Raw genomic sequence first — 13,778 nt, 5'->3', positions numbered from 1 at the left:
CTAAAACTTTATCGGCACCCTTTACCTAATTTTGCTTACAGATGTATTTAATAATTATGTGACAGACACCAGAGGTCCTGGTGTCACAAATTTGAGTTCCTAACATCTGAAGGACAAAAATATAGTGAGGATATTTAAATTGTTTATTTTCTTTTCCTTGATCAAAGATCAATCATGGAATTTCATCTCTGAAAGGAATCACTGCTCTTTTATACAATCCAAGATGCAAATTTTTGTCAACCATTCTGAATATTTTACTTTTAATTTACATGATTCTGTTTTCTTTAGCAGCAGTTGTTTCTTTCTCTTTGTCTCTGTCTCTCTCTCCCTCCTTCCCTGCCTTCCTTCCTCCTTTTTTCTTTCTTAGTGATCCTAACAAGTGTGAGGTGAGTGTTTAAACATTATGAGGGGTTTCAGATACCCCACAAATTGAAAGTTAACCAGCTGATATGCACATTCACACACACACACGTGTGTCACAGTGAACAGTAAAGAGACTAGAAAATCTATCCCCCCCAAAAGTGAAAAGATTCTGAAACTGAGGTAACCTGAAAAAGTGTCATGAGAGAACTTCTTTTTAGCCTAAACAAATGGTATGTATGCAAAGTAGCCTCAGAAGTCCTCTGATATGAAGATCCTTGGGAGTTAAGGTTGCTTACAAGAAAGATAAAGTATATGGGGAATATAACCAAAATGAAAATGCATACATTGCACAAAAATGAAAAATGATGTAAGAATTATATAAAATAATTTAATAAAAAAAAGAAAGATAAAGTGAGAGTTTTCTTCTCAAGCAGTTAGCCAAACTACGGTCAACAATAAATCAAGCCCCAGCCACATGTTTACATGTCCCCAAGCTCAGATGGGTTTTGATATTCTTCAAAGGGGAAGAGAGTCAGAGCATGGGACCCACAGAAAGCAAGTGACCCACCGATCCTCATATAGAGTCTATGTGATTCACTGTCTGATTCCTTACAGAAAAGTCTGCTGACCAGGAGCTCTCCAACAACCTCAGAAGTAATGATAATTCAGGTCAATTTTGAAAAGTCAGAACCAACCATGAGGAAGGATCAGGACTCACTTATCACAGGAGTGGTTCCAGGGAAGTCAAAACTGAAAAATGAAACTGCAAGTGATGCTTTTTCCTAAAACATCCATTCACATCTTCTCTACCAACACAGAAACTCTGCAATACTAAGTTTCACTATTAAAATAACAGTGATGCTAATGATTAAAATAGTAAGAGTAATATTTCTCATGTATAATTTGGCAACATGAATGCATTTTTCTAAAAAAAAAAGACAAAATTGACATCAAATGCAAGAAAAAGTGGAAAAGTCAATTCACTTTATAACAAAAGTAAGCTTTGCATTAACAAATGAATTCTAGAGAATATTTCTTTTGAAAATATTACCTTAATATTTAATACTGCATCCCAACTGATAATCACTGTGATCCTTCAAGTCAATTTAAATGTTTGCATATTGTTTTGGATTTTAATTTTAGAAGATATTAGAGTTTCAGTGTTGCCATTTATAAGTTGGGCTAATTATTTTCTCCAAACACAATTTAAGTCAAATAGAAAATACCTTATTATCTCCTTTGGAAAGTTTATATGACATATAGGCACTCCATTTTGAAGTTCTTATTTCCTCCATTGTTGCTAATGCTCTATTCTAAGACTAAAAGAGCAGAGGCTGGCAAAGAAAATACAGCATACAGGGAAGATCCAGAGCTACACCATTTGCTTCAGGAGGGAGTCGGCCATCTGATCCACAGTCTGAGCCATAGCCTTTGGCACATTGTTTGCAGGAAATGCCTCAACTTTAATTCCCTAAGTTTAAAGTGAGATTTAGCCTCTTGTCTATGCTACCTATTGACCCAGATGACAAGAGCCACTGGATTTGGAAGGCATCTGTGGTGCAAGGAGCCCATCCGCAGGCGGGGGGGACAGGCCCCTGCTATAACTGACCCCTTTGGGCTCCACTGTCCCCTGAACCTATTACCTATAAACTCTCTGGTGAAATCACCAGGGTGTGCATGTGCTTCTCCTCTGGTCCATTCTCTGGAAGGTGGCCAGGGCTGGACCATGTGGAAGACCATTCATGGTTAAGGGCTGCTTTGGGACGGATTGATGGGCCCTGGGTATGTGGGCAGTGGTGTCTGCACTGTGCACAGAAAATGATGGAATGTAGCGGGAAGAACAGAAATGGACTAGGCTGCAGGCTAAGGACTGTCAAATCTTCCACTCCTTTTGTTTGTTTTTTAAAATTTTTCTTTAAAGATTTATTTTATTCACGCATAGGAGAATCAGGGTACAGGCCAGATGCATGGGAGGGTGAGAAGATTCATGAGAGACAGAGTGGGGAGCAGAACAGGCAGATATACTGAAATACACTGCTGAGGGGAGCAGCAAGCGAGACAGGAGAGGTCTAGCCACACCATTTGGGCAACTTCCTGGCCGGCTGGGGATCGAACTGGTGCTTCAGAGGCTGCGGACAGCTTCACAGTGCTGCAGTCAACTGCCCACACCACCAGGTGAGGTCCTTCTTCCACTCTTTTTCTGAAACCAACCCACCTACAAGTCTGAGAATTTAAAATGCAATGTTGGCCTTCAAGGTCATAAAGGAGGCATATTTGCCCAATAAGAGCATAGAACATATTTTACCTCACAGCTTATTATCTTGATTCATATACTTTTAAATATTGACATATAGAGTATGTGGGTGTCCACTGTTCTCCTGCCCAGGTGCCACAAATGGACTCAGCGTGGACTTTTCTCATAGTGGTTACTCCTACACCTCCCTCTGCAAAGATATTCTGCTTCATCATTTCCTAAATCCCACACATGAAGCTTAAATGAGCATCAAGTTCCAAGATTCAGGCTCCTTTTTGAGTCACCCAGTTTCCTATCTAGTGATGAAGGTTAATTGAACACCAGAAATTGAAACAAAACTAATTGAATTCTCAGTCAGCCAACCAAATGCCTCCTTAGTATAAAATGGCACCAGTGAGTAAGGAATGCACACAGAGTTTACTGGTACAGAACAGGCCCACAGCTGTGTGCAGAAGAAGTCAGGGCTCCTTCCCACTTTGCATCAAGGACACCTCCTTGTTTTAGAATATTTGAATTGCCTGTGTTGAGTACTTCAACCATATCACCAATATCAACCGAAGTCAATAATTCAGTAGCACCTATGCTGGGCAGGAACCTTGAAGTCCATTCTCTCAGCTAATCTGTCCTACTGGGACACAGAGGCACAGAGAAGTTAAAGTCTCAAAGCTGGTAAGTGATTGAGACTTAGGCCAGGTTTACATGAATCTAAACACCATGCTGTTATGAATACTGTTTTTCTTAATCCCATATATTAAGAACAGGTGCAGTTATGCATCACATATCTAAGTTCTGGTGAATGATGGGGTACACTTACAATAGGCTACACTATCCAACCCAGGCACGCAGGCAGCTACACCATCCAGGTTTGTGTGATTATGCTCCTTGACGTTTGCACAACATACACCTAATGCTGAGCAAAGCATGACTAATTTTCTCCTTTCAAAAGAAGGGAAATAATGCCTTATCTGTAGCATGAGAATGAAGAGTTGAAATGATTATATTAGCCACACAAATGTGTGTGTGTGTCTGTGTGTATAACACTCATTTTGTAACAGTATAATAAGAAAGGGAGGCTCCATGTCCCCTGTCCTACCTAATAAATAGTGAACCTGATTGGGGAGGAGAAGCTGAAGAAGACTTGGAAGAGGACTCAGAGGAAGCACATGGAGCAGAGAGACATGTGAATAAGAAGTCCCACTTGCTGGGCACCTCCCTGGTGGCACAAGGGTAGTTAAGGTACAACCTATGAAGCAATCCACAGCCACTGCAGCATGAGTTCATTCCCTGGCCAGGGAGCTACCCACATGGCACAGCAGACCTTGCCTAACTCGCCTGCTGCTCCCCTCAGCAGTGTATTTCGGTCAGTCTGCCTGTTCTGTTCCCCGCTCTGTCTCTGGTGAATCCTCTCACTGCCTGTCTCCCCGACCCCCCATGCCACCCCACATGTCTGGCCTGTACCCAGCTGTTGTATGCATAAATAAACAAATCTTAAAAAAAAAAAGTCCCACTTGCTTTTCAGCCTTGTACTTGCACCAGGGACTTGGGGGACATACAGAGACTCTTAGAACAGAAGTGAGAAAGAGACCCAGGGGAAGGCTGACAATGGCAGCCTTTATCTTGACTTGTACTTTGATTTTGTCCATTGAGTCTTAGACTTGCTGGAACCCTTTAGCCTCCTTCTTGTGGCTCCCCACCAGAATGTGCCTTAGATTTGTGGTAAGCTTTTGGGCTTCAGCGACCCTACTTTGGGCCAACCCTTTTTAGCTGGGCATTTACACATAAGGGAGTGGGTAACTTTGGGTGTTTTATTGGAAACTACTATCCTTTCTTTTCTTTCTATGCACTCTATGCTATTAAAGTTCTTTCACACTAAGAGAATGCTTTGTCTTTATGCAGCGGATGGCAGAACCCATTTAGAGTATGCAGGCTTGGGGAATCCCGGGGTGCTCCTCAGTCTGCCTGCGTACAGTTTTCCATATTCTTATATAGAAATAAAAACATTAGTTAGGGTTAGTATTTTGTATGTTAAATAATGAAGTATGTATAATATAAAATTATTTTCCTTCTCTTGCCTCCTGAACAGAGTTGGAGAAAATTCTTAGTGAAAGGGTTAAAAAAACGAAAATCCCATACTCCTATTCATTTATGATTTGAGGCAAAAACTAGAATTAAAGAAAAATCAGAATAACGATATCACCAACTCAAGATTTAATAAGCCTAGAGAATGAAAATGAAATCTGCTGTCCCAGTACCCCTCTCAGATGATAAGGCAGAACTGCCAAAATCCTAAAAAAGTGTTTGGACAGTGGGGAAAACAAACAAGCAGTCCCCTCCCCCTTCACTTTTACCTAACTAAACATTGACCTAATTCAATAGTTTTCCAATGATAACTTGGAAACAGTCAATAAATAATATATGCCTTCCTGGTTGACTTTCACTGAAATCTATGATTAATTGCCCTTCACTGCAGGAATACCACATTCAGCTTTGAAAAGAACAATTCTCATTACCTTTTCAAGATAAACTCATGGATACATGTTCTTTAGGCTCTACATTTAAGAAGTATTTTGTTCAACTTTTAAACTTTATATTTAGGACACATGCTATAACCAATCATAAAAATAAATGATTATAACAGGAGAGATTCTAAAGAGGCCTATCCCCTGGGACTACGCCTTCAGATGCCTGTGCCTTGACCAATTCGGTAAAGCCAGAAACACACCCTGGTGGGGCAGAGCCACACTTACATAATGTCCTGGCAGAAGGGTTGTGAGACAGTAGAAAGACTTTTGTAATCCCTTCTCATTCCTTGGAGAGCTTTCAGGCAGGGAAGGGTGAGATTACTATGTGTCAAGGGGAATTTGGCTCCAATGCCTCCTCCAGGCACAAGAATGGGTTGTATGCATCAGAATAAGGGTCAGTGATGGTACCAAAGATTATGGCCACTTTTCAACATCTTTGGAGTTCAATGGTGAACACTACTTGGCCACAGAAAGGAGGGGCTGTTCCAATCTTTCTCACAATTACCACCCTAATTATTATATTATACTTTCACAGTTTAATCCCTTTACTTGCCTCACTGCCTTTTGGGGACTAAGCAAGCAGTATGGTGTGATGCCTGCTGATGGAGCTAGCGGGGAAGCCTTACTGAGCGCCGCCCAGCTGCCAGCTACAAGTGCAGCCAGGTGGGCAAGTCCAGAGTACTAATCTGGACAGTGACATCTCTGTCTCATTTCAAAATCCCTGAAAGTTGCTCTCTCCAATATGGGGTAAAATGGAGCTCCATACATCAATGCCAAGAATCACCCTGCGCTCTGCTCTGCTAAGCTCTTGGTAGCATTTCAGCAGCCTAAGGAATAATCAGGCCTAGAATTCCAATTATTCTATCCCAGTATTGTTCAGTAAATAAAATTGACATCGCTATTAATATCTAAGCTATCGTGATTTTTTAAAACAATTGTCAGATCATTTTCTCACATAGCTGTTCCACCCTTAGAAATATATTAAGGATGAGAGAATTCAATCCACATCCCCCCGCCAGCCACATCCCCAATATTAGGAACCCCTTGAAGGCAAGAGACATTTGTAGGAGGAATTCAACTCAATCCACAAGACTTTGGGAGAAGAGCGTTAAGAAAATTTTAAGAATAGGAAACTCCAAGTCAGTGTGCTCTGTGGCTCACAGTAGGTTCTCAGTAAGTATCTGTTGGGCAAGTGAAAGAGTGGCTTTCATAATGGAAACCTCTTAATTATATCAGCATACACAGTACTTATTAATTTATTCCAAAATATCTGCTTATCTTTGTGTAATGAGATTCAGAGAGGTGTAAACTTGAGTTCACAAAATCAAATTGCTCACAGTTTCGATTTCTGGTCAATCAGAGCTGTTCTAACACTGTTGGACAACTGGCTTGGTAAGAACCTAAAGATTTGAAGTGTGTTTTTGTTCTCCTATTTTGCAATATTGGTAAGGAGATGGAAGATAATTTTGAAATGCCCAAATGTAAAAGGAAGTTTTGCATATTAAACACCATTGTTTCTACTTCCCCTTGTTACATGTGATTTTCCATTCATTTCACCCTTAGATATCCCATGAACTAGATAGGAAAACCTCCAAAATAAATGAGAATGAAAAACAGAAAGATCCAATGGATGAAGTACTTTTGTAAGAGAATACTAATAAAATCTGCCAATGATGGGCCATAATAAGGAAGATTTAACTATTGAGATATTTAGATATAGTTGTACATACCCCACACTGAACTGGCCCATGTTCCTTGTAAACCTACAAAAGGCTATAAACAAAATTGAGGCTGAACTCTCCATTCCATGATATGAGTCTTTAAAAACTTTGCACTTTGAATAAACTCTTAAACTGTTTGTTCCTCAGCTATGAACCAAGGAAACTCCACAACAGGTAATAGAAAGGCAAGTAGGCAAAGGTGCAACCCATCAGTGTGGCCTAAGACTCCACAGAATCGTCAGCGCCACTGGTTGAAAAGAGTCATGCTCCCAGACACTCTTAAAAAGGGAGGATGGGAGATGAATCTGTGTGCCTAGTCAGGATTTCAGAATCAGCTTTGGAAGGGTTAGAGTTTAACCAATATAATCTATTTCACTCTTTGAAAACCAGTTCATGTCTATGTTTTTGAACTGACTTCAGTATGTCTAGCAAGAGCTGTGACAATGTTCAGGTGAAAATCAGCACTAGCAGGTTTACTCAGTGGTTCCCCAAGGGAGGTGAGCATCAGAATCACTGGAGGGTCTAGTACATCACCAAAGGCTGGATCACCCTAGGGATTCTGATGGAGGTAATCTGGGATAAAGTTAGGAATCTGCATTTTCAACAAATCCCCAAGTGGTGCAGATCCTGCTCATCCAAGCATAGTTGAGAGGCCTGGATATAGAGTTGGGCATAGCATACTGGTATTCAACCATGGCTTTAATGAAGCCTTAGCTAGGAAGTTTTCAAATATCCTTCTTTGCTCTCCGTGCAAAGGTCAATTAATTCAGAATTTGGGGGCATGACCTCTGGCATTGGTATTTTCTAAAAGTTTCCAGGAGATTCCATTGAGCTGCCAAGGTTGAGAACCATCATATGCTAGAAGACCCCACTAGAAGACACCCTCTGCAAACCACTGAGCAGGGCGGCATAACAGGTACCCAGTGGATCCTCAGGAAACAATGTTCTCTTCAAAAGTGTGTCTAAGAAGGTGAAATAGAACTTTCTGTGGGAATATATCTCCATAGCTTTTTAAATGAGTTGAGTTCTGGCTCTGTGGGTAACTAGTTTAAAAGAACATTTGTAAATGTCGATGGTAGTTTTCTACATTTTGTGTGGGAAATGTTATTTATAAATCTGGAGATCTACAAAGGTTTGGGTATGTCTTATATGTATTGGAGGCATGTATTATTGTTTGATATGATTTGGGAGACTTTTATGCTAATTCATTCCAATCCCAGGGAAGAAGCAGTTGATTAAATGTGGAGGGAACAGACTTTCTCCCTGGACTGCAGCAGCAGCCTCACTGCAAATTTCCTGGAAATATGAATTCTCAAGCTTCTAGCCCAGATCTACTGAATCAGAAACTCTGGAGGTAGGGCCAGGTGATATATGCATTTTAACAAGCTCTCTGAGTATGTCTGATGCGTGCCCAAGTTCAGGAAGCACATGTCTGCCACATTTATTATTTCCAAGAATCTTGAGAAGAACTGAAGAGGCAAAAGTGTTCATTTGTTCACTTGCTACACAGGACTACACTGCTCTGCTCTTTTAAACTCCACCCAAAGCTAATTATTATTCCATCCTTCAAGCTTACCAGTGAAAGTGGGATTCATAGAGGGCCTATCTGGGGGAGGAGTTTATTTTACAAACGTCCACTATCCATTTTAATCTATCTCTACTTTCTACTCAAGATAGAACCAAGACTGTGATTCCTGACTAACAAGTGTGAATATAAGCTTTTAGACTAAGACCAATGAGTGGGACCTGTAGGAAAGGGGGGGAACATGAGGGTCAATCAGGACAAGGGGGGCAATGGGATGGAGAAGGAGCAATTTTGACTATTAGTGGTGACCTTCATGTGCAGGTACACAAGTTGATTCTCAGTCCTGCACATCTGAAACTTAGATGATGTTGCCATGGGAGAGGATGTCCGTAAAAATAATAAAGGTGAAATAACAACAACAACAATATTAAAGGAGACAATCAGCAAGGATAAGAACTAGGAGTAGCAAAAAAAGTCAAGGGAGGTAGAGGAAGAGGGTAGGGGACCACTAGGCCACGACTTACCTTGAATGGTCCTCTTGAAGAAGGCCTTACAGGCCTCACAGGACGCGACCCCGTAGTGGTACCCAGAAGCGATGTCCCCACACACTAAACACAGTCTCTTGGGCATGGAGTTGAGCATGTATTCACACTTGGTCTGGGGGTCTTCCACCAGGGTGCTGGAGCAGTCGTCATACAGTTTCCTGACAGGCCCACTCCCTCCAAGGATAGGAGCAGAAGGGTAGAGAGGTGGCGAGTCAAGTCCGTTCTGATGGCCATTCATGGTGGAACTGTAGCTCCCGCTGGCGTCCGAGGAGCCGCCTGGGCTGTGGTGGTTGACGCTGTCCGTCAGGGAGGCCGGGCTGGAGGGTTCCGTCTTGATGAAGGACGAACAGCTGGAATCAATGTGTCGATCTTTGTTTGACATTCTGCAGAGAAGCCTGAGATAGAGGGAGAGACACAACACAAGGGGAGAAAGAGAAGGAGAAAGCGTCAAACCAAGGAGGTAGAGACCCAGGAAAAAAAACAGGTGGCAGTGAATGGGAAGGATGGAGAGAAAATGAATTCCTATGTTAAAGGATTGTGCTGTGAGAGAGCTGCTTCTGAAGAGCCAGGGACAGCACATCACTCATTCTCTGGCCTATCCCTCTTGTTCTACAAAACGGTAATCAGCATATGGCCATGACAGGGTTACATCAAAGTGCTCAGAAGGGCCATAAACAAGCTCTAACGGGTTCAATTCCTCTATTTCCCCCTTTTCTTGGGGAGCCTCTGTCAATATCTAAGTCAACTCTCCAGATTCTGAATTTATCAGTGGAAGGGGAGTGATTTGCCAAGTCCGTATCATTTCTCAAAAGGCATTTATCCTGCCTCCTCTGATTCTTCCACTTTCTCTCTGCTACCACCACTATTTTATTATAAGCAGAACCAAACTTTTACTTTCAATGCTGCACAGAGGATTCCTCAGCTCTGTAATTACTGTTTGTCAGCACGCTTCCATAAGCATAACTGTGTCCTTTATTGATCTGACTGAGACACATAGGGAAAATATCCTCAATCACTTTGCTTCTTTATTTAAATTGCTCTATTTCATAGCCATTTAGCAATATAGAAGATATCAAGTATGAAGTGCTGGACAATATTTTAGGATTATTTCCTAGAGCCTACGAAACTGAGTGAAATAATTACCAGCACTGATGAATAAATATGTGCAGGTAACATGTGTGTTTGTGAATGCATGACTGTGTATATGTGTTTGTGCATGTCTGTGTATGCTGTGTTTGTGTGTGTAGGTTTATGTATGTGTGCCTATCTGTGTGTGATTTGCTACTGTTTACGAGATGCATCAATAAAACCCAAGAGCCTCAAGTATACCCTGGGTCCATGCATCTGACACTTTATATTCAGTGAGGGAGAAATGTATCAAATTTTGTCCTGAGAAATAATGAGATTTTTGGTGATCCTTTTCTTCTCTTCTTTTAGTCTTTTAACATCACAATTCCGGAAAGGAAACATGATGAAGCATATCTAATCTGGCAAACCATCTTTCTTATCTAGAAGAAACATTTTGACCCTCTTTCTTTGTTGGACTCACAAGTGATTAAATTTCTGAAAAGGTAATTAGATGAGAAGATATAATGGGTCTGATTTTCATTCCCCTTCACCATAGTGCAAAACCCCTTTTAGCAAACTCTCTCAGCACCTTCTGAGAGCCCACTCTAGAAAGAAGAGGTGACAGTTGAGGAAAAGACCCTGATAATTGCTTCCCAGTGGATAGGTGATTTATGGGAACCCCACAGGGAAATGGTCATTTACTAGAGTTTGGGGGAGTAGTCACAGAATAATTTCCAAAGGCAGGCAAAGATCTCTTGCACTTATAAATCACATGACGTTTTATCACTGCACACATTCCATGCACCCCCTCCATGTCCCATTCCCCCACTTGTTCTGTTACCTTAAAGTCAAGAAAAGTATGCAATTTCCTTTCAGAGAATATCCATTTGAGAGCAAAGCATTACTTTGTAAGCATAAATTGTCCGACATTAAAAAGCAAAGCAAGAATCTGCCTCTTAGCACGTCTATTAAACATCGGCCCTTGTGTTCAGCTTTCTAAAGTGAAGACACATCAAGATGGGAAGAAAGCAAATAGGCGGGAGAGAGCCACAAAAATATCTCCTGGCTTTCGCCCACCCACGTGTGTTGTCCTTTCCTCAAGAACTAGTGAAGGAACAGCGCTTTCCTCCCAGCCGGGAACCTGGGCGCGCTCCCTCCCGCATCTGCTGCTGCTGTGCAGTCACTGTTAATGAGCATGGTAATTAATAGATCGCTCTCCTTGTCTCCCTGCTTGCACCCTGGGCTAAGCACTTTTCCTCAAGTCAACGTTTGAAAGAAAGCGGGTCGGCGCTGACTTATAGCAGCCCTGCGAATTCCTTTTAATTTAGAGCACTTACACCACCACTTCACTTATTACCTTATAATTACTGGACTGCTCGCACATACATTATGATCTCAGGCGAGAGTGAGAAGTTATTAGGGTACTAAAACATGGTGGCTCCCCTCTCCTCGCTTTGGCACTGAATTTCTCACAGTGATGACAATTAACTCTTTCGCCATCTGCCCTGCCAGGCAACACTTCTTTTTTGTTCTTTCCAGAAGAGCAATGCTGCGGACTGCATGATCACGACCCAGAACTGTTTCTCTAGATCCTCTTTTCTCCTCTCTCTCTCCATCTTTTTTCTTGTATCATCTACAGTCAGTTTCTTCCCAATTTTCTTCTTGGGTTTTTCCCCACCTACATCTAAAGTTTGCAGAGCTCCTAACTAAGAAACAAGGTCAGAGATTGTCTTCTCATGTAAGGAATAGTTATATGCTAAGGCAACAAAAGTTTATGTCTCAAATGCATGTCCTTAGAGTCCCTGAAAAACCGGGTGTATTGTGTGCCAACTGCTGACCTTAACACTTGACAGAGAGAACTTCACCTTATCTCCAGGGTCCCCTTGGATGGGAGCTGTGTCTTCAGGCAAAAGCATCTCAGCTGCCACTCAATTTTCTGAAAGTCACAATTAAGAAGGGGGAAGAGCAGGTTTTGAACTCAGGTGTGTCTCTGCAGCCCAGTGTAGAAATATCTTGCAGTTAACAGAGTTTTTAAGGGTGTTCACTGAATTAAGAAAGGAATAACCAAGCAGGTGGGGGCAGGGATGGTTCAGGATAGATTGCAGATACACAGCTCAGCCATGTGTGCCAAATGGCTGGAACCACCACACTGGCCACAGGCCTGCCCGGTGGAGTTTCCCTTCCTGGGGTAGGAGTGACACCGAAACAGAACCTCTGAAAGAGCACAGTTGTCTCCTAATTACTACTTAGCTCATACACTGAATACTTCCTAGACACCAATTCATTATACCCTAAAACTACAGCGGTCTTAATTCTCTCCCTCTCTGTCTCTGAAATTCTACAGCTCTATTATTCAAGCCTGAAATATTCACAACTATCTATAAATTCAATTGTCAGCTGGTGGGTTTTATTCTAGACTTCACTTCAATCTAAAATTAGAGGCACTAAAATTCACATTAACTCTAAGAGGAATGTAGTGAATAAGACTTTATTTCCAAAGAACACCTTTTTGTCAGAAAGAGCCATTTTCAAGATGATGGCTTTATCTGTAACCAAAGAGAATAAGCCCAATTCCACATTGTGCTGTTAATGCAGAAATTTTAGGTCACATTGGATTAATAAAAATCTAAATTCAGTTAAGAATTATGAATAGAAATAACATGTGTTGAAGGCTGTAAGAAATATTTATTTGAAAGCCTAGGAGCAATTGTCTTTATTTTATTATTTTAAGAGACATGATCAGAAGCACAGGGAAAACTGGTAACTTTCTAAAAACCCTTCTCTGAGCAAACACCCTGAGAATAAACTGGAGCAAAAAGGAGCGATATCAAGAATTGCATTTTGTTTTTATATGTGAAACTAAATCTGTGGATTTAATAGTCCTCCCGAGGTCAGGGAAATTTCAGTGCTATAAAAAGCATTTTTGACATAGTTTGAGATCTAGTCTCAGCTAATTCTGATTATTCCGCTTCAACATGGGAACTTGTTACCCAATCTTGCCTGAGAGTCAGCAAGGGTAAAAATGGACTTTGGTGTCAGACACTAACAATCAGGCAAAGAAAACTCTGAAGTTGCTGAAATACATAAAATGCAATTTCTGAAAGTGAATTAATTGTGTGTATGGATATGCATTGTAGAGTGAGCATGAGACAAAGAATCAACTCCAGTTGCTATTGTACAGGAATTAAGATCATCCAAAACCAAGAGATTATCCATAAATTAATATCAAATGTAAACTAAAATTATCAAGCTAGAGATTTTACCTAGATCCAGGTAAATGTGCCACCTCGAGTTTGAATTTTTATGCACAAGAGTCAATGTCCAGGGTGGCCTACATTTCACAGGAGGGACTTGGTTTAACCAATCCTTTTATTTGTCAACCAATGATATTACAGTCATGTGGAATCAGCTCATATACTATTAACACTTCGGTGAAACTGTAGGTTCTTTTTAAACTCCCTATTTTATCCTTGGAATTTTATAGAGTGCTCTAATTTATTTGCTACTTTAATGTTCCTGATTGTTATACTAAGGCCAGATTATCTTAGAGACTTCGATTACACCTATATCAGTAACAGACAAATGGGCAAAATGTACAACTCAGTAAGTCATTATTTTATATTACTTATCTTTAGGAGTCAAAAAGGTACCAACAGTCATTATAAATTCCTTGAACGATGTATATTCCATGATTTTATTTAAGGAGACTGAAGCCACAAACTTGCAGCTTACAAAAGGGAGAGAGAGAGAAAGAAAAGAATGAACCCTTGACTCGCTCTC

At 41.0% G+C, this 13,778-nt stretch overlaps 1 protein-coding gene across 6 annotated transcripts in view; it reads right to left on the bottom strand.

Moving 5' to 3' along the window:
* The window catches only part of ESRRG (estrogen related receptor gamma), a 550,758-nt gene that overhangs the window by 166,635 nt on the left and 370,345 nt on the right, over positions 1-13,778 (bottom strand). For 5 of the 6 annotated variants that reach the window (XM_054690589.1, XM_054690590.1, XM_054690591.1 and 2 more), the window contains one exon: positions 8,910-9,325. In XM_054690589.1, coding sequence (XP_054546564.1) covers positions 8,910-9,312 — 403 coding nt within the window. In that variant the 5' untranslated portion in view covers positions 9,313-9,325. Of the gene's footprint in view, positions 1-8,909; positions 9,326-11,863; positions 11,887-13,778 lie in introns of those variants that run through there. The other variant, XM_037495644.2, reaches the window with a different exon arrangement.

The sequence above is a fragment of the Talpa occidentalis genome, unplaced genomic scaffold (genome assembly GCF_014898055.3).
Source record: "Talpa occidentalis isolate TD23 unplaced genomic scaffold, MPIMG_talOcc4v2.1 talOcc4.8, whole genome shotgun sequence".
In the NCBI taxonomy this organism is placed as follows: Eukaryota; Metazoa; Chordata; class Mammalia; order Eulipotyphla; family Talpidae; genus Talpa; species Talpa occidentalis.
Note: the sequence above shows the minus strand (reverse complement) of the source record. Positions and strands in the feature narration are given on the sequence as shown.